General features: G+C 40.6%; 1 protein-coding gene across 1 annotated transcript in view; it reads right to left on the bottom strand.

The window, feature by feature from the left end:
- Positions 1–18,197, bottom strand: part of PPP3R1 (protein phosphatase 3 regulatory subunit B, alpha) — a 58,857-nt gene extending 40,660 nt beyond the window's left edge. The window contains exon 1 of the mRNA XM_060026469.1: positions 17,926–18,197. Within this exon, the coding sequence (XP_059882452.1) occupies positions 17,926–17,928 (3 nt within the window). The 5' untranslated portion in view covers positions 17,929–18,197. The remainder of the gene's footprint in view (positions 1–17,925) is intronic.
- Positions 18,198–22,735: the final 4,538 nt, after the last annotated feature.

Here is a 22,735-nt window from a genome sequence, read left to right as displayed (position 1 = left end):
CACGGTTGGTAGTGGCAGAGATCAAATTTGAACTCAAGCTAATATAATTCCCATAGTATTCTTACCAATATATCATAAAGCCACATGCTTTCTGTATTATACAAGAGAAGAAGTTAGTGAAACTGTTTTCATCCCAACTTAGAACACTTAAATTCAAGTGGCTTGTTGCTGACAACTCACACAAAGCCATTTAAAAATGTGTTGTTCATATATCTAACACAGTAGTAACAATCACAGAAACATGACAATGAGAGGGTGTGAGATAGGTGGAGACAGCTGAGAAGAGGAGGAGTAAAGGGATGGAATACTTTACATGGAAACAAACTGTCCAACAACTTCTTGTAGAGAACAATACTAATTTGGTACTATATTTTAATTTAAAAACACACACAATCCCAAAACAAAACTCTAAAGTCATAGCATTTTCAGTAATTATAATTGAGAAAATAATCTCAAAACAGGAAATAAAGTCCTAGCTGTGGAAGAGTTCTGGATTATGGTAAGAGACCACCCTGCCTATGGCCATAGGATATAGTTTTAGTAGAGAGAAAGTATATGGGGTTATGGAGGTTAATGTTGCTAAAGCAAGGGTGTACATGAAGACAAAGTGATAGTGGAACCTAGAGGGACAATATGACACAGGTACTTAAATTCTGAATGAAAAACTGTAGTATCCAGAAAGATGTCAGATGATAACAATGAGAAGAAATTAAGGAAGGTTCAGTCAGAAGAAATGACTTTGCAGGAGAAATTAGAAGTAATAATCTGTTAGGTAGCCAAATCAGGCCTACCACCTCAAGTATTTTTTTTTAACTGAGATATAAGTAATTGACATATAACATTATATTAGTTTCAGGTGTATAACACAATGACTCGATATTTGTATATGTTGCAAAATGATCACCACAGTAAGTCTAGTTAACACCCAACACCATATACAGTTAATAATTTTTTTTTCTTATAATGGGAACTTTTAAGATCTACTCTCCCAGAAACTTTTAAATATGCAACACAGTATTAACTATAGTTGCCATGCTGTACATTACATCCCCATGAGTTGTTTATTTTATACCTGGAAGTTTGTACCTTTTGACACCTTTACCCATTTCCCCCACCCACCACCCCTTGCCTCTGGCAAACACCAACTCTTACCTGTTACGGGTAAGTTTGGTTTTGGGGTTTTGTTTCTGTTTCTGAGATTCCACATATAAGTGAGATAAGGTATTTGTTTTTCTCTGACTTATTTTAGCAAAATGCCCTCAGGGTCTGTCCATAATATTGCAAATGGCAAGACTTCCTTCTTTTTCATGGCTAATATTCCATTGCATATACAAATAGATATACCACAATTTCTTCATCCATCCATCCATGGACACTTAGATTGCTTCCATGTCTTGACTACTGTAAATGCTACAATGGATGGGGATGCATATATCTTTTTGAGTTAGTTTTTTCATTTCTTTTGAGTAAATACACAGAAGTGGGATTGCTGGATCATACAGTAGTTCTATTTTTAATTTATTAAGGAAACTCCATACTGTTTTCCATAGTGGCTGTCACAATTTACATTCCTACCAACAGTGCACAAGAGTCCCTTTTTCTCCATATCCTTGTCAACACTTGGTATCTCTTGTCTTTTTGCTAACAGTCATTCTAACAGGTGTAAGGTAATATCTCATTATGGTTTTGATTTGCATTTCCCTGATGATTAGTGATGTTGAGCACATTTTCATGTACCTGTTGGCTATCTGTACGTCTTCTTTGGGAAAATGTCTATTTAGATTCTCTGCCCATTTTTCAATCAGACTGTTTTTATGCTATTGAGCTGTATGAGTTCTTTATATATTTTGGATATTAACTCCTTATTGGATACATAATTTGCAAATACTTTCTCTCATTTGGTAGGTCTCCTTCATTTTGTTGACGGTTCCCTTTGCTGTGCAGAAGCTTTTTAGTAGTCCCACTTGTTTATTTTTGTTTTTGTTGCCTTTGCTTTTGGTGTCATATCCAAAAAAATCACGGCCAAGACTGATGTCAAGGAGCTTATTGCCTATGTTTTCTTCTAGGAATTTTATGGTTTCAGGCTTTATGTTCAAGTCTTTAAACAATTTTGAGTTGATTTTTGTGTATGGTGTAAGATAGTGGTCCAGTTTTCCCAACACCATTTATTGAAGAGACTGTCCTTTCCCCCATTTTATATTCTTGGTTCCTCTGCCATAAATTTATTGACCATGGATGCATAGGTTTATTTCTGGGCTCTCTATTCTGTTCCATTGATCTATGTGTCTGTTTTTATGCCAACACCATACTGTTTTGATTACTACAGATTTGTAAGGGTTTTTTTTTTACATAATAGCTTTATTGAGATATAATTCATATACCATACAATTCAACCATCTAAAGTGTACAATTCAGTGGTTTTTAGTACATTGACAGAGCTCTGCAGCCATTACCACAATTAAATTTAGAGCATTTTCATCTCCCCCAAAACAAAGTCCATATCCACTGGCAGTCACTCCCATTTCCCAGCTTCACCCCAGCCATAGACAATCACTAATCTAACTTTCTGTCTCTTCTACATATTTGCCTATTTTGGATATTATATATTAATGGAATCATACAATATGTGTTCTCTTGTAACTGGTTTCTTTTACTCAGCAGAATATTTTCAAGATTCATCCATGTTGAAGCAAAAATCAATACATTTCTTTTTACGGCCAAATAATGCTTCGTTATATGGATATACCACATTTTATTTATCCATTCATCAGTTAATGGACATTTGAACTGTTCCCATTTTGGGGGCTGTTCTGGAACATTTGTGTACGTGTTTTTCATTTTATGTCTTATGAGTATATACTTAGGAATGGAATTACCAGGTCTTATGGCAACTCCATATTTAACATTTTGAGGAACTGTTTTCTAAAGCAGCTACAACCATTTACATTCCCACCAGCAATGTTATGAGGGTTCCAATTTCTCCACATCTTCAACAGTTACCTGGTCTTTTTGATTACAGCCATGCTAGTGGGGTGTTAAGTGGTATCTCACTGTGGTTTTGATTTGTATTTCCCTAATGACTAATGATGTTGCCCATCTTTTCATGTGTTTACTGGACATTTGTTTGTCTTCTCTGGAGAAATGTCTATTCAAATCCTTTACCCATTTTTTAGTTGGGCTGTCTTTTTATTGTTTAGTTTTAAGAATTTGTTATATATTCTGGGCAAAAGTATCTTATCAGATCTACAATTTTGGTTATGGTAAACTTGGTACAGAAAATATTTGTGTTAATGAGGCTGACAACACGGGGTGGCAGCTATGTATTGGTGAGGGAAGAGGTACAGTATAACATCAGAAGCCAGATATAATTCTCACTGCCAATGTTCCCATCAAAAATCTGGGACTTTTGTTCCAAGTACCAAATAAAATATTGATGAGGCTGTTTTTAGTACTATAAGGCCTATCCTCTGGTGATGTAAAGTAAGCTAGCCAGCTAATAAAAACTCAGCTGCCTGAATAAGGAATTTGGTCTTTTTTGTGGTATGCAAGAAACATGAAAAACACAACGAGACCTAAGAAAGAAATTGCTATGAGACTTGCAAGAAAGTTTTTCCTTTCTAATAAAGAGAACTTGAGGAAGTGTCCCCTGCTCTTCCTCAGCCAGATGGTAGTGTCAAATTATGACAGCCCTCTCCTGACACGCAGAGCTGTAAAGTACACTGGACTTATGTCTCTGATGAAACTGATGAACTGCTAAACTACCCTGTAACTGTCTGGCTCTGGGCTTCTTATTCTGTGAAATAATACATTCCTTATTATTTAGGCCACTTTTAGATGGGAGGATACTGTTACTTGTAATCCAAAACATTCTGATACATTTTCTACTTTGTCAATAAGCACATTACTGGATGGACAGAGCTATACAGAAATTAGAATGAAGTGATTATGAAAGCTAGATCTGCCTAGAACACTACATACTAGTTTTCAGTAGTTTGATTTTTAAAAATGTAAACAGTATTTTGCACTTTATCAAACATCTTAGGTACTAACTTACCCAATACCCACCAGAACTCTAAATCAGGCAGTCTGTGGCTATTTTACAGAGAGAGATATATATATATATATAATCCTCCAGTATAGGTCTTCCAATTCTATATCCCATGTGTGTTCTACCACATCATAGTATGTCTCTTAGTATCAAATACAATGCATTAAAAGCAATATAATCAATAAACCATATGGAAAAGAATATAAAAATAGTATGTCTATACGAGTAGTATAACTGAGTCACTTTGTTGTGCAGCAGAGAGTGGCACAACACTGTAAATCAACTGCACTTCAAAAAAAAGCACCATAATCAACAACAAAATGATTGCAGTATTCTTTCAGCACTTAAATAACTGCTTGACATTATACAACTCTATGAGATGAGTAATGTGACTAAAATGAATAATAAAATGTCCAAAGAGCTGCTATATGTTAAGTTTAAACTGGGCAAGCAGAGTGACCAGAAGAAATCTAGCACCTTCTAATAGCTCTACTGAAGCACTTACAGTGTATTAAAAATTTTCCCTCTACATGCCTGACTCAATCTATGCTGTGAGGTCTCTGGGGCTATTTATTTTTTCCTGACATCTCTGCACCTAACACTATGTTTGACATATGTAGTATGTTTGCTAAATTAAGAAATCAAAGATTTAGAGTCTCAGCCCCCCTTTACCAGCTGTTCTAGAATACATCTAGAAAATGTTAAGATAAATCAGTTTAAGTAAACAAAATTAAACGTTCTTTATAAATTTTGAGTGTTATTTATGAAAAAGTTTGCTTACCATTTAACAAATGAAAGTAACACTCACATATAACTGACACTTTACTCAGATATGTAAAAAGAATCTTAAAGCATAAAAGAGTCCTATAACTTTTAGAATCAACAGCAATTTCCTTTTTGGTAGCTTTCCCGTTGTGCCTCACACACTTGTGCTTTCTAACTGTTTATTCACAGGACTTTCAAAGACCTCCCTATCCCTAGACGACAGATATAACTAATTCAGTTGCACCTCAGCTTCCCAAGCCACCAGGACAAGTGCCTACCTACCCATCCTGCATTAGCATTTACATGCCATGAGAGATACTGCACAGGGAACTGGCTTTACCAAGATGAATAAAAATGCATGCTCTGCCCATGGCTTGGCAGAGGAGGCAATGACACACAATGAAATATGGGGTGTACTATAACGACAGTTACTTACAAATGGCCACTGATTGCCTGGAGGAGCTGGGAAATGCAACTGGGACAGGATCTTGATGTTTGCCAGACAGAGAAAGCAAGCGGAAGGACATTCAGATGGAAAAAAAAGTACATACAAAGGCACCAATAAGTAAAAAATGATGAGGCACTTGAGAACCAAGTAGTTTGACTTGGTTATAGCATAAGCCTGGCTAGAAATAAGGATCAGAACATGAGTGCCATGAAGAGGAGTTTAAATGTTTAATTCTGAAGATATGTCACTGACTTTTAAATAAGGTAGTGACACTAGATTTCCTTTTCAGAAGAAAACCTAGTGGCAGTATGGAAGACAGAATGAAGAAGAACTTGGGAGGTAAAAAGGGCAAAGCCTCAAGTAGGCTATAGAAATAGTCCAGGTGAGAAATAAGTGAAACTGCAATGATGCCAGTGGCAGCGGGGATAAAGAAGAATTTGACTCAAGAGATATTTGGGGATCTAAATGACAGGACACACTTACCATAACATGATACTTATGTTCCTGAAAAATCTCCATGTTCTTAAAACTACACATTAAAACAAACAGTCGCACATTAAAAATAACATGGCTTAAGGAAAAGAGTTGGAAGCAAGACACTCAAAACCTGTGCAACTCTGTAACCAGAGTATTAACAAAACCAACAAGAATCCTAATAAGCATATTAACATAGTTAAAGATGTGCTAAGTAACTAATAAGCCTGGCACTTTCTAAAGGCACAGCTCAAACAAAGTACAGCTGTCCCTCAGTATTCACAGGGATTGCTTCCAGGACCTGCCACAGACACCAAAGTCCGCAGATGCTCCAGCCCCATAGTCGGCCCTCGGTATCCACGGTTCGCATCTGCAGGTTCAACCAACCCCCACGCTCGCAGTACTGTAGTTATTGAAAACAATTCACGTGTTAAGTAAGTAGACACACGTAGTTCAAACCCACGTTGTTTGAGGATCAAATGTAATAGAAAAAAGTGTAAAGGGTATTTGAAGCTAAGTTACAGAAACAAAGAAAAAATGCACAAACATCTGGGGGAAATGTGCAATAAATTCTTTCAACACAGATAAATGGCCAAAATCAGTCAAGAGGAAGAATGTGGTATATGGACAGAGTACACAGAACTCTGTCCTTCAGTAGCTTGCTGCTGTCACCTGTGTTGGTGTACTTTAGATTCAGCTGCCACTGCTTACGGCAGCAAGCATTGATATGCTGGGAACGTTGTTAAGTACATTTTCCTCTTTATGGACAGTATGTGAGCCAGACTGGAATGCCTCAAAAGCCCCTCGAGTGAGTGACTAAGCCTCCCACCTCCAAACCAGGTCAGGAGGTGTTCTGTGTCATACTTTTAGTACAGACTGTAACTGATGATTGCTTTAGGTACTAGTGAAGGGGAGTAAAACATATACACCAGGTTTCCAGATAGGAGTGAATGGACAGATACTGTTTCCATTAAGAAAAATTAGGGAATAATGAAGCATGAATATGAAGATAATATAATGCATGTGGTTTTTGTTATGCTGAGTTTGAGGCGTCTTACAGACATCCTTATTTAGATAAATATCAAGTAAGCAGTTAGAACTCTGGACTAGAGAAGAAGAGAATGATGTGGGCTGAAACTATGAATCATCAGTACACAGGAGATGATGAAACTTTGAGAATAAACAAAGAATTCATGCATTTACTCAATTCACTCATTCAATAAATATTTATATAATATATACGAGCCTACACTGGCAGTTAGGGGGGTATAAGAGGGAAGAAGACAGCCATGATGCCCACTCCCACAGAACTCACATTATATCATGGGGAGACAGAAAACAGCCAAACACCCATAGAGCTAATTAATCATGTGCTACAAAGACATAAAAGGTACTAAAAGAGTATAACACAGGAACATGGCCTGACCTGGCATGGGGGTGGGAGGCTCAGTCACTTGAGGCACTTTGGAGGCATTCCAAACATAGTCCATGCAAAAGGCTCTGAGAGTAGAATAAACAGATGGAAAAACAAACATAGCATAAAATACTGAATAAACGTAAGGTTTAAGTGGCTATAGTATAGAGAAAGCAGAACATGGTGGAAGAAGCTGAAGTAAACAGCAAGTAGAACGAATGAAGTCTACAGGCTATGCTAAGGATTTAGTCTCTACAATGTATGAGATTTTAAATGGGAAAGTGATACAATCATATTTAAGAGGGCCCTGGACCAAAGCCAGATGAAAGGCAAGCAACAAAGATCAAAAATGGTCAGAGAGGTAGAGGAGCCACTAGCAGAAAACGTTACAAAAGCCAGAAGAGGAGAGAATTTTAAGAGTTCCCTACAAGGCCCAACATAACAAAGAAGTCAAGTAAGAAGAATGAAGAACCAAATACATTTAATGAGTGATTTCCAGACACTCTCTATTGTCACCACTATCTCAGGTGCTGTGATTCCCATTTTACACAAGGTCTAGAGTTTATAGCATTTGTTCAAGGTCACTTAGCTAGAAAATGGCAGAACCAGAATCTAACGTCAAATCTTCCCAACTCCCAACCTCATGCTGATAATTAGAAGAGTACTGCCAACATACTAAGTTTCAGTAAAATGCAGATGCGTTATCATTCTAGACCAGTGCTGTCTAACAGACATTCATGCAATGCTGGAAATCTTCTATATCTGCGCTAATGCAGTAACTACTAGCCATAAGCAGCTACTGAGCACTTGAAATGCAGATATTGTGAAGAACTGAATTCACAATTTTATTTCATTTTAATTAAAGTTTAAATAGCCACATGTAGCTAGCAGCTACTGAACTGGACATCACAGATCTAGACTGTAGAAGACTGAAAAACAGAAAGTAAGCAAATACAGATGAGTCAAAAGTATGATGGTAAAGAAAGAATGACAGCTAGACAGGAAGGCAGAGCTGAAGTATACCTGTTCATTCATAAATTCACTATTTGAGAAAGATTACTATGAGCTAGTTTATAATTCATGAAATTCTATTTATTAGGAAAACAGTTGCAACGTGAGCACACATAAAATCACAGATTTCCTTTATTTACCTATTAGCACTTGTTTTTCCTGACATTCTAATTTTTATTAAAGATTACCTTATAAGCAAATAATTAAAGACTGCCTTACAATCTGGCATGCAATAAGCTGGATGCCAGCTTACTGCATGCCTATAATAGGAGGTTGCTTGTGGCACTGCACTCAGGAGCATATGAAAGAAAACCATCCCTGAAACTAGATAAAGTATAAATAAATAAAAGTGCTAACAGACAGCTCTAACAATGCCAATGGTAAAGGTTTGACTCTTTTTGTAGGTGGCTGTGCTTCACACTCTCATCCCTAGGTTTTAAACTGCATACCTAATTCTTTTTTTTTAATTAATAAATGTATGTATGTATGTGTGTATGTATGTATACATGTTTGGCTGCATTGGGCCTTCGCTGTTGCATGCGGGCTTTCGCTAGCTACGGCGAGTGGGGGCTACTCTTCGTTGCGGTGCGCGGGTTCTAGGTGCACGGGCTTCAGTAGTTGTGGCATGCAGCCTCAGTAGTTGGGGCTCGTGGGCTCTAGAGCACAGGCTCAGTAGTTGTGGCGCATGGGCTTAGTTGCTCCGTGGCATGTGGGATCTTCCTGGACCAGGGCTTGAACCTGCGTCCCCTGCATTGGCAGGCGGATTCTTAACCACTGCATCACCAGGGAAGTCCTGCATACCTAATTCTAACATACAAGTAAAAATGAATTCTCTGTATTGTTCACAAAAGTCAAGAGAGACCTGGCTAGAGCACAGTTGAATTTAATAATGCTCCCAGAACACAAGTCAAAGTGCTATCTCATTTACAGAAATGTTTTCTGGGATAGCAATGGGGCTACCACGTGGCCCTCCTGATGATACTGGTAAGAAAGGGCTTTAACTAACAAAACAAAACTCTGAGAAAGTAACCTATAAGAACCTATGACTTGCTGAATTACCTGTACTAAACTTTAAAGGATTTCCTATAGAAATCTTCAAATGTTTTAAATATTTTTATAGTACAAGACTATAAAAACCAAAGACAAACCCAGAAACATTAATTAGTCACATTTCATTTCAAAATTTCATTCCTGCACCAGATCTATACATTAGCTATAATTACTGTCAACCCATGACCACAAAGTGGATATGGGAGTCCAAGGAAAAATCAGGAAAGGGAGAAAGTGAATATGGACTGTTGAATAAAAAGTTTATTTGGAAGGGCAAAAGTGAGGAAGAAATTTTAATCTGGCAAGCTTGAAATAAAATAGATGCTTTCTCCACTACACTTCAGAGATCATTTTCTCTTTTTAATTTAAAAAATTGTTATACATGTTGTTAATAAGGTGCTAAGTGGAAAAGTAAGTACAAAAAATGTTCTAGTAAAATAGTATTTTCCCTAGAGTAATTTCATAAGAATATTGACATAGTTCAGACCCTAGCTGAAGTACCAACCTCAACCATTATGAAACTGCTAACTAATTTAAAAAATTATGCTGAGTTGTTTTTGACTCAATGCTTACCTTGGAATAAAACTGCCTGTAATCTGTAAACTACAGCATGACATCATTAAAAATCTCTTTAAGTCTGACCTTTTTAATCTTAATAAAAGCTAAATTATAAAAGATTAATAAATCCACACACTGGCATAGCTTAAAAAAAAAGGATGGGGGGAACACACCAAAATAAACTTCTTGTAAGAATATACAAGAAACCTAACAATGATCAACACAAGGAGAATGGATGGCCAGGAAAGACTTTCCACTGTATACCTTTCAGTGTGGTATTATTTTTTAAGCAAATGTATTGTGTGCTTAGAACTTTAAAAAAGTTTTAAGAGTATTAACCTTCAACTAGATGTTCCCCTTACCATAAAACCTGAACTCAGAAAACAGTTCCTTTTAGAACTGTAATTTGATCAGAAATTACTAACGCAAAGACTGACAAAGTATTAAGCTATTTTCTTGTTAAAATTCCTGTTTCCTAGATTAATTTCCTAAGTCCTGGGTCCACCTACTATTTAATAAGGTTTACTTAATACCCTGTTAACTGCCTATCAAATCTTTCAAAATCTATACTGTAATCGTTTGTTTTCCATACTCCTCACCCTCAACCTCACCCCATTCACCTCAGCCTCATTCTCAACTTCAGCAGATGATCTTGCCTCAAACTAGCCCCAGTTGCTGAGGTGATTTTAGGTCACCTAGTTTGACCTCCATTATTAAAACATACCTGTCATCATGGCCTACTCTCCTCACCTTGTTTTTTTCCCTCTTTTTTGATGTCCCTCCTTTCCTTTTACCCATCTTCTTTCTACCACTTCTAGGGCTCATTCCACTAATCATCCTCTTCCTCACAGATCCCTCTCCCTGCTTCTCTTCTAACTCTAAAGAATACTGACATTGGGACTTTCCTGGTGGCTCCGTGGTTAAGAATCTGCCTGCCAATGCAGGGGACACGGGTTCGAGCCCTGGTCCGGGAAGATCCCACATGCCACGGAGCAACAAAGCCCGTGTGCCACAACTACTGAGCCTGCGCTCTAGAGCCTGCAAGCCACAACTACTGAGCTTGTGTGCCACAGCTACTGAAGCCCATGTGCCTAGAGCCCGTGCTCTGCAACAAGAGAAGCCACCACAATGAGAAGCCCGTGCACCGCAATGAAGAGTAGCCCTCACTCACCACAACTAGAGAAAGCCCATACGCAGCAACGAAGACCGAACGCAGCCAAAAAATAAAAATAAAAATACTGACATCTCCTATCCTGCAAAGAATTACCTCAACTGTAAACGACTAGAGTTAACTTTTCTTTGTCCATTTTTCCATAAATGTCTCAAAACTGACGCTCACTGCCTCCACTGTCTCATCAGCACTTACTCCTTTATTCTACTTATTTGTCCACATGTTCCTTCTTCAAACGCTACTTAATTATCTATCATATATCAAGTATTTGGAATATAACAATGAAAAGACAAAGACAAGGCCTCTGCATTCTCAGTTTACATTTCTTTGCAATTTTATTTTCATTACCTAGGGCTTAATTGAAGTTGCTGTCTCAAAGATTATAACCTCTATAATAGTTTTCATTTTTATCTCCTTCTCTCCCATGTTAATGGATGAGAAAAATCTCTCTTCTTGTCTAAGGAGACTCATTATACCCTCCTACCTCCCTGGGGCCCTCAAACTATTAAGAATTCCATCTTTTCTCTTTGAGTCTTCAACTGCTCCCTCCTTCCTGGCTTGTTCTCTTAACCCCCAAAATAAATTCTTCCTCAAACCTAAATTTTCTAAATTTCATCATCTCTCCGTAAGTCAAAGCATTAAAGAACAGTCTATACTCAATCTCTGGCCACCCATTTATTACTCAACTCACAGCATCCTGGCTTTCCTTGCTACCAGTACAAAATGGTGTTTTTCTGTACTATTGCCAAAGTCACCAGAACTCTTCTGATCCCTCCAAAAGACACTTTTTTTTTTTTTAAAAAGGGAACCCTAGTACACTGTTAGCGGGAATGTAAATTGGTACAGTCACTATTTATTTATTTATTTGGTGGCATTGGGTCTTTGTTGCTGCGCGTGGGCTTTCTCTAGTTGCAGAGAGCGGGGGCTACTCTTTGTTGCGGTGCGTGGGCTTCTCGTTGCCGTGTCTTCTCTTGTTGCAGAGCACGGGCTCTAGATGCGCGGGCTCTGTAGTTGTGGCGCACGGGCTTAGTTGCTCTGCAGCATGTGGGATCTTCCTGGACCGGGGCTCGAATCCATGTCCCCTGCATTGGCAGGCGGATTCTTAACCACTGCGCCACCAGGGAAGTCCCCAAAAGACACTTTTAAGTTCTTCTCTTTCCTGATCTCTGCAAAATCTAGACACTGCTGACTCCTTCAAATATGACATCACTCTGCTAATTTTCCAACTACCTATTTATTCTCAGACAACACTGACAGGTTCCTCATCTCCTACCTGCCTCTTAAATGCAGTGTTCTTTAGGGTTTGTCCTCTTCTCTTATCGTTTTATATTCTTTCTCTATGGGATTTCATTCAGCTTCATGACTTCAATTACTACCTAGAACAAATACACACAACACTCAAATCTTTAATATAAGCCCAGATTTCTCTTCCAGATCCAGATATAGCCAATTACCTGTTGGTCATATCCACCTAGGTGACCCATGACTACTTTATTTATTTATTTTATATAAATTTTTTTATTTTTATTTTCGGCTGCGTTGGGTCTCCATTGGTGCACGCGGGCTCTCTCCAGCTGTGGCAAGCGGGGGCCACTCCTCGCCGCGGTGCACGGGCCTCCCACCGCTGCGGCCTCTCCTGCTGCGGAGCACGGGCTCCAGGCGCGCGGGCCTCAGCAGTCATGCTGCACGGGCCTAGCCGCTCCACCGCACGTGGGGCCCTCCCAGACCAGGGCCTGAACCCTTGTCCCCCGCATTGGCAGGTGGACTCCCAATCACTGCGCAACCAGGGAAGTCCCCCCATGACTACTTTAAATTCACCATGTCCAAGGTAGAAATCATCACCACTCCTCCAAATCTACTTCTCCTGTATCTCCTAGACAGAGAATGTGCATTTCTAACAAGGTTCCAGATGATGCTGATGCTGCCAGTTCAGGATCCACATTCTGAGAATCACTGCTCAAACATGCTGCCCCTTCCTACCTCCAGGCCGTCAGGTTCCTTCCGCTAGCTCCTAGACCATGGTATCTATGCAGCAGGCACTGTTAATATTTCACAACACTCTATCTTATTGAACTTAGACTCGTGCAACATAGCATTCTAAGCAGTAATTACCAAATGATGAGAGAAGACTAGAGATGAAACAACAGTCAACCTAGAAAGCTGGATGTTTCTTGAGGGCGGAATAGCATTCTAGGGTATCCCTCGAATCAAATCTTACCCAAGTACATAGGTTCTTGATAAATATTTGCTGAGTGGATGGCAGTATTATCTATCCAGTCACCCAAGCCAGAAGCCACAGCAAGATTCACCCCTTCCTTCCCCATAATCCAAGTCACCAAGTCCTATCTTCTGCCTCCTAAATGTGTCTCATACCTTGTCCCTCCTCTCCATCTGCACTGTTATTATGTTCTTTCAGGTCCTTAATATCTCACTTTACAGTAATAATTTTTTAATTGGTCCCCATGTCTACATTCAGCTACCCTATTTTATCCACATGACCATAAGATTGATCCCTCTAAAACAGTAAATGAGACGATGTCATTCTCCTGCTTAAAAACAATAACTTCCCACAGGCTTTAAGGAAAAAAATATTAATTCCCTCATGTGATATGCAAACCCTTCTAGGATCCTGCATCAATCTACCTGACCACTCTGTCTCTCCATTCCACCCTACCCCCCTACCCTCCAGCCATGCTGAACTGGCTTATATATTCATTCCTCAGTGGCTTTAAACATAAAGCTTTCTACCTAGAGTGTCTTTCCCACTGGCTAAATATTCATCCTTTTAAGCCTCAGCTCAGGCACCGTCTCTTCCATGAAGCTTTCTTTGAGTGACATTCCTTCATCTCTCCATCCAATCCCCACCTCAGCTTGGATTACACCTCTCCGCTGCCATGTGCTCTTACAGCACCCCATGTTTAGTCTGTTAATAGCACATATCACACTGCATAATAATTGTCTTGTTCACCTAGTTGATTAAGTTCCTTGGAAACTATAATTATGTCTCCTGTTTGTATGGTCAATGCTAGGTATATTAACAGACACTCAACTAAAATTTAAATAAATACATTCCATGCTATTCTCTAAACAGTGGCTCTCAAAATTTAGCATAGATCAGAGCTACCCAGAGGTATATAAATCTAGACTGCTTGGCCCCAGCCCCGGAGTTATAGATTCAGCTGGTTCAGGGTGGGACGTAACAGGTTCCCAGATGATGCTGATGCTGTCCAGGCATCACAGTTTGAGTGTCAGTGCTCCAAATCTATGTTCTCTCTTCCTAGCTCCAGGATTTAGAGTCTTTTCCTAGCTACCTCCAACTCTGCCTACTGCAATGCTAATCTTTTTAGACCCAGCTCAATTGTCACCTCCTTCATAAAACTTCCCCTAATCCCCAAAGAAACTGATTTTGCTCTTTCCTCAATTTCTGTCCAGCTTTGTGTATATTATTCATATGGTAACATGCTAACTTTCTTTCACACCTATTGGCAGTTGTCTCATGTTCTCTACTTAAATGAAGGCAGGAAACCTGCCTTAATCATTTTGATATCCTCCACAGCCTGGCAGAGTAACCAGTGAAATGCAGACGAAACCTACAAGTATTTGTTCATCTGAACGAATCCCTGCAGACTGCCCCGACTCTGGGCCCACGGTCTGTCTGACTGGCTTAATCCTCCTGGCCCAAGCTGACTTCTTACACTGCCTTGTACTTTTGCTTGCCTTACAACCTATGACAGATGCCTGATCCTCGCACACTTGTCTGTCCCTCTCTCATTGCTGACTGACCCTTAGTCAGTTTCTTTGCCTTGTACTCTGAACGCTTTTATTTTCTTAACCACTACGGGACATAGTAAATGGAGAAATTTTCTCTTTATGATTGATCTGAATTTTAATTCTGCTGGCCATAAGACAGGTTGCTTGCTTTTTTCTGAAGTAGCCTTTCTTGGTCAGAGAATTCAAACTAAAATATGCTGTGTACAACTCCAAGTGCAGTTATTGTAGACAGCAATAAATGTGTTTTAGGTTCTATTTACAGATGGTGGAGATAATTGTAATACAAAGTTTAAAAACACAAAAACATAAAGAAGGTCACTTATGATATGTAAGGTTGGCCTAAGAAACAAAACTTAAAAGAATAGCTAATTATTTATGCACTATGTTCATATATGCATCCAAAACAAAATTTGTATTACCTATTCCAACGAAAAAAAGATACCAAAACACCTGGTCATATTTCTGAGTTACACTAATGACACAGTAAAAACTACATCTGATACATAAAAAGTTAACTGTTTCTAAAAATGCCCCTACAAGATTTACTCCTTCAAAAATTACTGAGAGGCTGTTTTCAATCACACCGATCTAAACATTCTACTTGATTATTTTATTCTTATTTTACCTCTGTGTGTAACACTTAAGTACTCTATCTAAATCTATACATACCTACCTAGAGAAAATATTGATGATATATTTATTTCAATAAATAAACATCCATTTATTTAATCATAGACAACTGACCAGTCATGGTTCAAGAAAAATTCTTTGGAGCTCAGTACTCACATTTTTATATGCATATGCATAATTTTCAGCCCATCTGCTCAACAGTTTAATATGACCCAAATAGAGATGAAGGGATATAACAGGAAAAAAAGAAGTAGGCTACTTTTAAGGTAGCAAGTAAAATTAATACCTGTCAAAAAAGATTCTTGATAGGCTCAATTCAATCTCTAAGCCTTTTTACTTTCCCCTTACTTGAATTAATCACTGATATTCATAAATTAAAATCTGCTGACAAAAATGTATGTCCATAACACTCAGTAAAAGTTATAAAGATTTTCCAAAGGGAATGAAAGTTTTCAGAACTGTATGCCCAATTAACAAGATAAATGAACCAGATCACTCCAAAGTCCAATTTATTTGAATTAATCAATATTCCATATGGCAGAGTTGAGCTACAGTCCTGACACTTTCGAACCAGTGCTATATTCAGCAGACCAACATAATCCTAAAAGTTGAGGGGCCACTGTCACAACAAATTATGTCCTGAAATGTTATTGAGAGGACGGCAGGAAAAAAAGCCAAGAGTGAATCAGAAAATAAATACTAAAAAGGAAACTGTAAAGAAGAGAGAAATAATGACCTGGAAGAAAAAAATCTCATACGGTGATTTTAAAATATTTTTGAAAAATAAGGAAACACTGAGTATCAGGAAGATAAATTTAAGACCTAAAAGAGAATTTTCAAAATTCAGCGTGTTGTTCAAGAAAAAAAAAACTATTTGGAAAGCAGATCATTCTGCTATACACTGCATAAACAACAAGACTAGGTCACTGTTCCTCAAAACGTATCATTTATAAATAAAGGTAAAAACACTGGACAAAGATCTTCAAGATCTGGACCTTCAGGTAAAATACATGTATAGAGAAGTTGTATTAAAGCACTAAAGTTCAATTCATAACTCCGAAAGATTATGCAAAAAAAAAAAAAAAAAAAAGGCTGCACTATGAATGGCTCCGCTCTAACTTGTTTTCTGTAAGTCTCGAAAAGCCTAAGTTTTGACTCGGAAGGCCAAAATCGTCTCTGAGCTGCCTCCGAAGTTGGCAGGGTAAAACTTCCTCTACATATCAAAACCACTAATCATTTATTAAGTCTGCTCCTAATCTGAATTTTAAGGACACTAATAGGTGCGCTTAATCATTTGTCCTGTTTTAAATAAAAGCTGACTTACTTGACTAATGTCACTTTCTTCCCCCCCAATCACACAAATTGATCCCAAGTTGCAGTCCACAGAATTTCTCTCTTCACTCACCCACCGCTCTATTTTGAAATGCTTAATATCTACATACAAGGTGAAATAAATGCAATTACAAGGTGCAAGACATTACGCCAAGCAATCCGTCGAAAAATCTTCGGACAACTGTTCAAAGACTTGTAGAAAAAGCCTAACGACCAAATCACCTGTTCGGATATCTGATATAGATGAAAAAGCACTGCAAACTTTTTCTACTATGCATGCAATTCTTGATTACAAAGAGGAAACTGCACCGGCTAGCCGGAGCGAGAAAACCGGTAGGGTAACAGGCTAAAAGGGCGTCGTTGATTTCTTGGCTACAGTGACAGAGGCGGGAGACACACCCCTAGCGTCGGTCGGAAACACTACAGCAGTGAATTCTACCTAGGGATTAATGTGAGGCTAAGGAAAGACAAATTTAAATCGCCATGATTCAAAAACAATCAGCACAGGAGAGACTTACGAAGGTAACAAAGAAAACGAAAAACCCTTGGCAGTAAGTAAGCACTAAAAAATAAGTATCTCCGTTTATCACAAACCGAATTTAGACTTGTTTTCATGAATCTACACCTTAGACCTCTCCGGTTCGCCACTGCAGAGTAAAGCAGCAGCGAAAAACAACCAAAAAACAAAAAACCTCGTACGTTTGCAAACAGCAGTGAAATAAACACGAACTGGAGAGGGGGAAGTAAGGCAGAATTCCTTCCAAGGCTCGTTGCTTGAAAACAGAGTGTGAGTGGGAGAAAGAGCAGCCCTGGAGAGAAAGTGGGTCTTATATAAAGGGCCATTTGCCACACATGATTTCCACAGGATTCCGGAATCTCCCCGAACTTGAGAGAGTGAGTCTGGGGGTGAGGGGGGGGCTCCACGTGGAAGAGGGTCCGGAGAAAGGGAAGGCAGGCCGATCTGAGGGCTGTCCGGAGCGGACGGCCCGGGCAGCGGGGTGTCGAGGCCGGGGCGGAATCCCGGGGGCGCGGGGGGGTGGTGGTGCGGAGGGGCGCCCCGCGGAGGCCCGGGGGCGGGCGGCGGGGCCCCGCCGTTCTGTCAATAGGCCGCCCGCCGCCCCCGGGCCGCTGGGGCTCTCTCGGGTCTCTCGAATTTTCCACCGGGGGAAGCCGCCCCGGGGCGTCCGGACTCGCCCCCGCCCCTGGAAGCGGCGGGCGGGGAGCGATGGTGCGTGGGGAAGCCAAAGGCTCACCATTTTGCTGGGCGGTCGGCGGCTCGCTCGCGCGGAGGAGTGTCGGCGCTCAGACTGGCTCCCGCAGGAAGCTGCGGCGGCGGCGGCGGCGGCGGCGGCGGCGGCGGCGGCGGCGGCGGCGGCGGCGGCCCAACTACGGTCGGCTGGGGCGGCTGCGGCCCTCGGGACGCCCGCGGGGGAGGGGGTGCGGGCTGGGGGAGGGGAGGCGGCGCCGCGGAGACCGCGCCGGCCGGGTGACTGGGCACACGCGGGATCGGGCAAGGAAAAGAGAAATTAAGGTCGAGATTCAGAGAAGGAGAGCGCGGGAGGAGAGACGGCGAGAAGGGGGAGAGACAGAAACGGGGGGGAAAGGGGGCCAGGAGGCTCGGGGGCTGCAGCCTCGCGCTCGTGCTCGCGCCCGCGCAGGAGCCGTAACGGACTCACTGCAGTGGCTCGCGCTGACCCGCAACCTCAAGGTACGAAAAAGGGGGAGGGCGGGACAGGGAGGGGAAAGCGGAGCGCAGCGGCGCTCTGGGCGGAGGGCGGGGGCGCGCGCGGAGCCGGCAGCGGGGGCGGGGCTTCTGCGAGCGCCGCACATCCGGGAACCCGCGCGCCGGCTCGGCGGCGGCCGCCGTGGCGGCGCTCTGGCGAGCTCTGGTTGGGGAGCTCGGAGCGCGCCGACCACGTTCGCCCCTCCGCCGGTCGCCCCCTGCGTGCGGGGCGGGGGGAGCGCGGGGGCGGGGGCGCGGACGTTGGTGACGTCGTGTGGCGGAGCCCTTCCTGTCATGTGGCTGCAGGCGGGCGGGGTGGGAGGGTGAAGGGGGGAGAGGCAGGGCCGGGAGCAGAAAGAGGAAATACGAGGGTGCCCGGGGAGGGAGGAAATGCAAGGGGTGCGCGAGCATCGGGCGAAGGGAGCCCTGGACCCTGGAGTGGGAGCCTCGTTGGGGAGGAGGAGCAGATGAGCGGCCTTAAGGTCGGAACCACCCAGGTTCCTCACCAAAAAAAAAAAAAGGCAATCCCGGTCCTGGGGCTAGAGGGAATCAGTTTGCACTCGAAGACAGGTATCTTTGCACCAATGTGATGGCTTGGACCCCCTACAGAATGCATGTCGCATCTAGACAGTTGTCACCCCGGTGCAGCACCCGCAGGCCCACACTCCAATATGGGTTGGCAGTCAGGAGCCGGGTTGGAAAGACAGGAGAAGAGCCAGAGTTGGCCGCAGCTTGAGGCGCGGGGAGTCACAGGACAACCGAGTAGAGGGGCTGCTTCCCACTGCCGCAAAGCCCTTGTCACCCAGCTCTGGATTTTCCTTAAACCCTCCAGGCTACCTTTTGACACGGGGAGGCAGTGTTTGTTTTGGAAAAACGCTATAAAACAGATTGACCACTTGTCCCTTTAGTCGTGCTGTATCCACTGTGGTGGCAATTAGCATTCCCGGAAAATTCAGACAGCGGTGGGAAATGGAGTACAGAAAAGCATAAGGAGGAAAGTTATGAAAAAGCTGCCAGGAGAGGTGTGATAAACATAATGAAGAAAACATTTTGCAACAGTTTTAACCACTTCTTTTCAAGTCTGGATAATCTCCTGCGTGTGTGTGTGTGTGTGTGTGTGTGTGCGCGCGTGTGTGTGAGTGAAATAGAGCAAGAGATGTTTACTGAGTGGTCAGAAACTCCTTATCGACAAATCCTTTTGAGTAGTTTTATAAAAAGCTATAGTGTTTTTAAAGGCAGTCTGTTAAAGCTCCTTACGTGAGAGTTTTATTCTTATGCGCTGTGATAAGCACTCATCTTTTGTAACAGAAGCTCAGTGATGTGCGCTAGGTCTCCCCACCCCACCCCCGTTTCTTTAAGAACTACTTTGTTTCCGTGTCAGAATAAATAAGGAAAAGTAACTTTGATGACAAGCTGTATCACACAGTGAATGTATCAAGGAAAGGCCAAGAAATGACCCTGTTTCTTCCACCGTTTAAGAGTCTTGACTTAGATATATTGCAATTTAGATTCTAAAATGTATTCCAAAACGGGGAAATCCCTAAGGCAAATTGTCATTTACGTTTTCTAGGTATATTATTTTTCATTAGTTTTTCATCATATAATTAAGACAGGCTCATTTTTTTTTAAGTGCAATATTTTAAGCATTCCTCCCCCTCAGCTCCACATCTCAGAGATAATATAATCACTGTAACTGCGTTTGTGTGTCCCTCAGACATATTTAGTGAAAATCAAATTTATCATTTTGACTGAGGATTAAATACTAAGAAGGAATTTGAGCTATATGGGATGCAGTAGGTTTAGAGTAACCCATAATTTTGTCATGATTTGAGCCAATTCAGAGTATAATCATTTAACAGATATCTATTGTGAACCTAAATCAGGAATTCAGGAGCTCAGCACTGTGAAAGGTTGGTTAGCCTCTGTGACTGATGAAAGCAAGAGACACAAGGCCAGTTCACTTGTTTCTTCCCATCCTGCAAAGGTACCAGAGTTCACCACTTACATTCTCCCAGCTTTGTGTATACTGCATAAAATACAGACACATAGCAGGTAACATCTCTGACACTGAAACAAATTATTCGGAATCCATTAAGAGAGGTAAATCCAAAATGCACCTTTAATACCCTTGTTTTTCCCCTGAGGTCAAAAAAGAAAGTATGATAAATAATCACTCTCCTTTTGTCATTTTCCACTAAGGCAACAGGTACCAAATAGCCCTGCCAAAAATGCACATGTTTTTAAATAATTAGAAAAGTGAAGAGGCAAAGGACGTATCTAATAAGTGGATTGTTATTCCTAGAAAACTTAGCAACCAAAAGATGATTCTTGGGAAGCATTATGGAGGTGAGTTGGAAGGAGAGACACTTAAGATAGAGTTACCAGTTACAAGAATGGTAACAGCTAGGCATGCAGTAATGAGACGTACCAATGGTGGACAAAGGAAGGGGTCAACAGGAAAGACATGGAGTAAAAATGGACTGACTATGCAACTTAGCAGGTGTAGGGAACAAGAAGAGGGAGAAATATAAGATGACTAGTTTTAGTTTGGATGACAGAAAATAGTGTTACCGTTGAGAAAAATAAAGAAATCAGGAGAAGTTTGATTGCTGAGTGAAAGAGATGAGATTGGATTTTAAAATGCTAAATCTGTGTTGCTGGTGAGATATCTTTGTGGAAGCACCCAAGTAGAAAGAAGCCGGAGGTGCAGGGTAGAAAGGGAGAGAGATGTGGGAATCAACTGAAAAATAGAGATTGTAATTGAAATCTTCAAATGTCCCCTCACTTAGTGATAAGAAAAAGAAAGGACCCCAAGATCGTAATAAAGTTGCTAAGTAGAAAAAAAATTTTTTTAAGTTTTAAGGAAGAGAGAGAGTAATGTTTACAGTCATATTTGACCACAGCAGCTTTAGGCTTCAGTATCTCCATGGTTATCTTTAAGAAGTTAGATATGTCACAGGTAATTTTATCCAGATCGTTGTGATATCCAGAAATCTGCCTAATAATAAAGGTCTGATTGCTGTTATTTACTTATATATCATATATAAGAGTGGCAGAGGAGCTAAATTACCACTTCTGTAGTTATTTAAGACATTCCAGTGCAGTATTACCCTAAAATACCCACTTTCATTCATGATTATATTGACTAATGTCAACGAGAAACCACATTTAATTTTATACACGTACATGGGAAGAAAATGCCAATTGAAAAAGAGACTCAATTAAAACAACTTATCAGTAATGTCTGTTCCTTTTTAGTACACATAACATACATGTTAACATACATTTAGAGGAAACGTCTACCTCTCCTCCTAGATAAAATATATATGTCCCAGCTCAAGAAGCCAAGATTTAAGAATATTTTGTACCCTTCTGCCACCTAGTTTCACACACAATTCTCTTTGCTGTGGGCACCAAGGTTGCATGGGGAAGAAATCACCTTCCTTCCCAGAATCCCTTTTTATACTGAGAAGAAAGCAGGGATGCCAGCTAGTCCCCTGCTCCAAGGTGTGGTTGAGCAAAGGTTCCTTGGCACCTGAGATGGCAGGGAAGTGGCTAGCTCCCCTCTTGCTAAGCAGCAGAGGTTTGAGCCAAGGATTCTGAGTTCCATCTGGGAAACTCATTTCTCCATAGAAACCATTTCACAGAGAGTTCTATAAACAATGGCCTTCTTAACAAAAGCCTACTTAAATTATAATGTAGCTGAAACTCTGTATTTGCTATTAAAAACACAATGATAGAAAACAGTGCTGTTAAAAATATATAGCTTTATGAATTAATGAGTTTAAGGGAAATGTATACCAAGTGCTGGATGGAATTTTTTTTTTCAATTTTAAGCATAACTACTTTTTAAATTATGGAGCATATGCAACTTTAAAGAGAATTAATAATATTGAATCTGTTCAAAATAAAATCTTCTCTATCATTTACTTTTCAGATGAAATCCAGATTAGAAATATTTCTTAATTAGGAAAAGTTTCCAAAAATTATGTGGTAAATTGGCTGTATAAGTTATTCCTGTATTATATACTGGACAAAAAAGGAAAGGGGGTGAAGGAGCTTCCAGGGATTGATTCCTGAACCTCTTAAATCCACATCTAATTCCACGTGCTGAACAAAAAATCCACAGTGTTTTTAAAGGCAATATGTTAACACCTTTTACATGATGCACTTTATTATATTTCTATACTGATTATTTTTCTATATGATAAGTACATTACAGTTGAGTAATTATATGCATAAAGATGACAGTTGAAACCATGAGAAAGAGGACAGAAATCAGAAAGCATAGAAGCAATAGGGCCAGACCAAGGGCAGAACCAAAGGTAACATCTACATTT

This window comes from Delphinus delphis, chromosome 12 (genome assembly GCF_949987515.2).
Source record: "Delphinus delphis chromosome 12, mDelDel1.2, whole genome shotgun sequence".
Lineage (NCBI taxonomy): Eukaryota > Metazoa > Chordata > Mammalia > Artiodactyla > Delphinidae > Delphinus > Delphinus delphis.
This window is presented reverse-complemented; position numbering and strand designations above follow the sequence as displayed.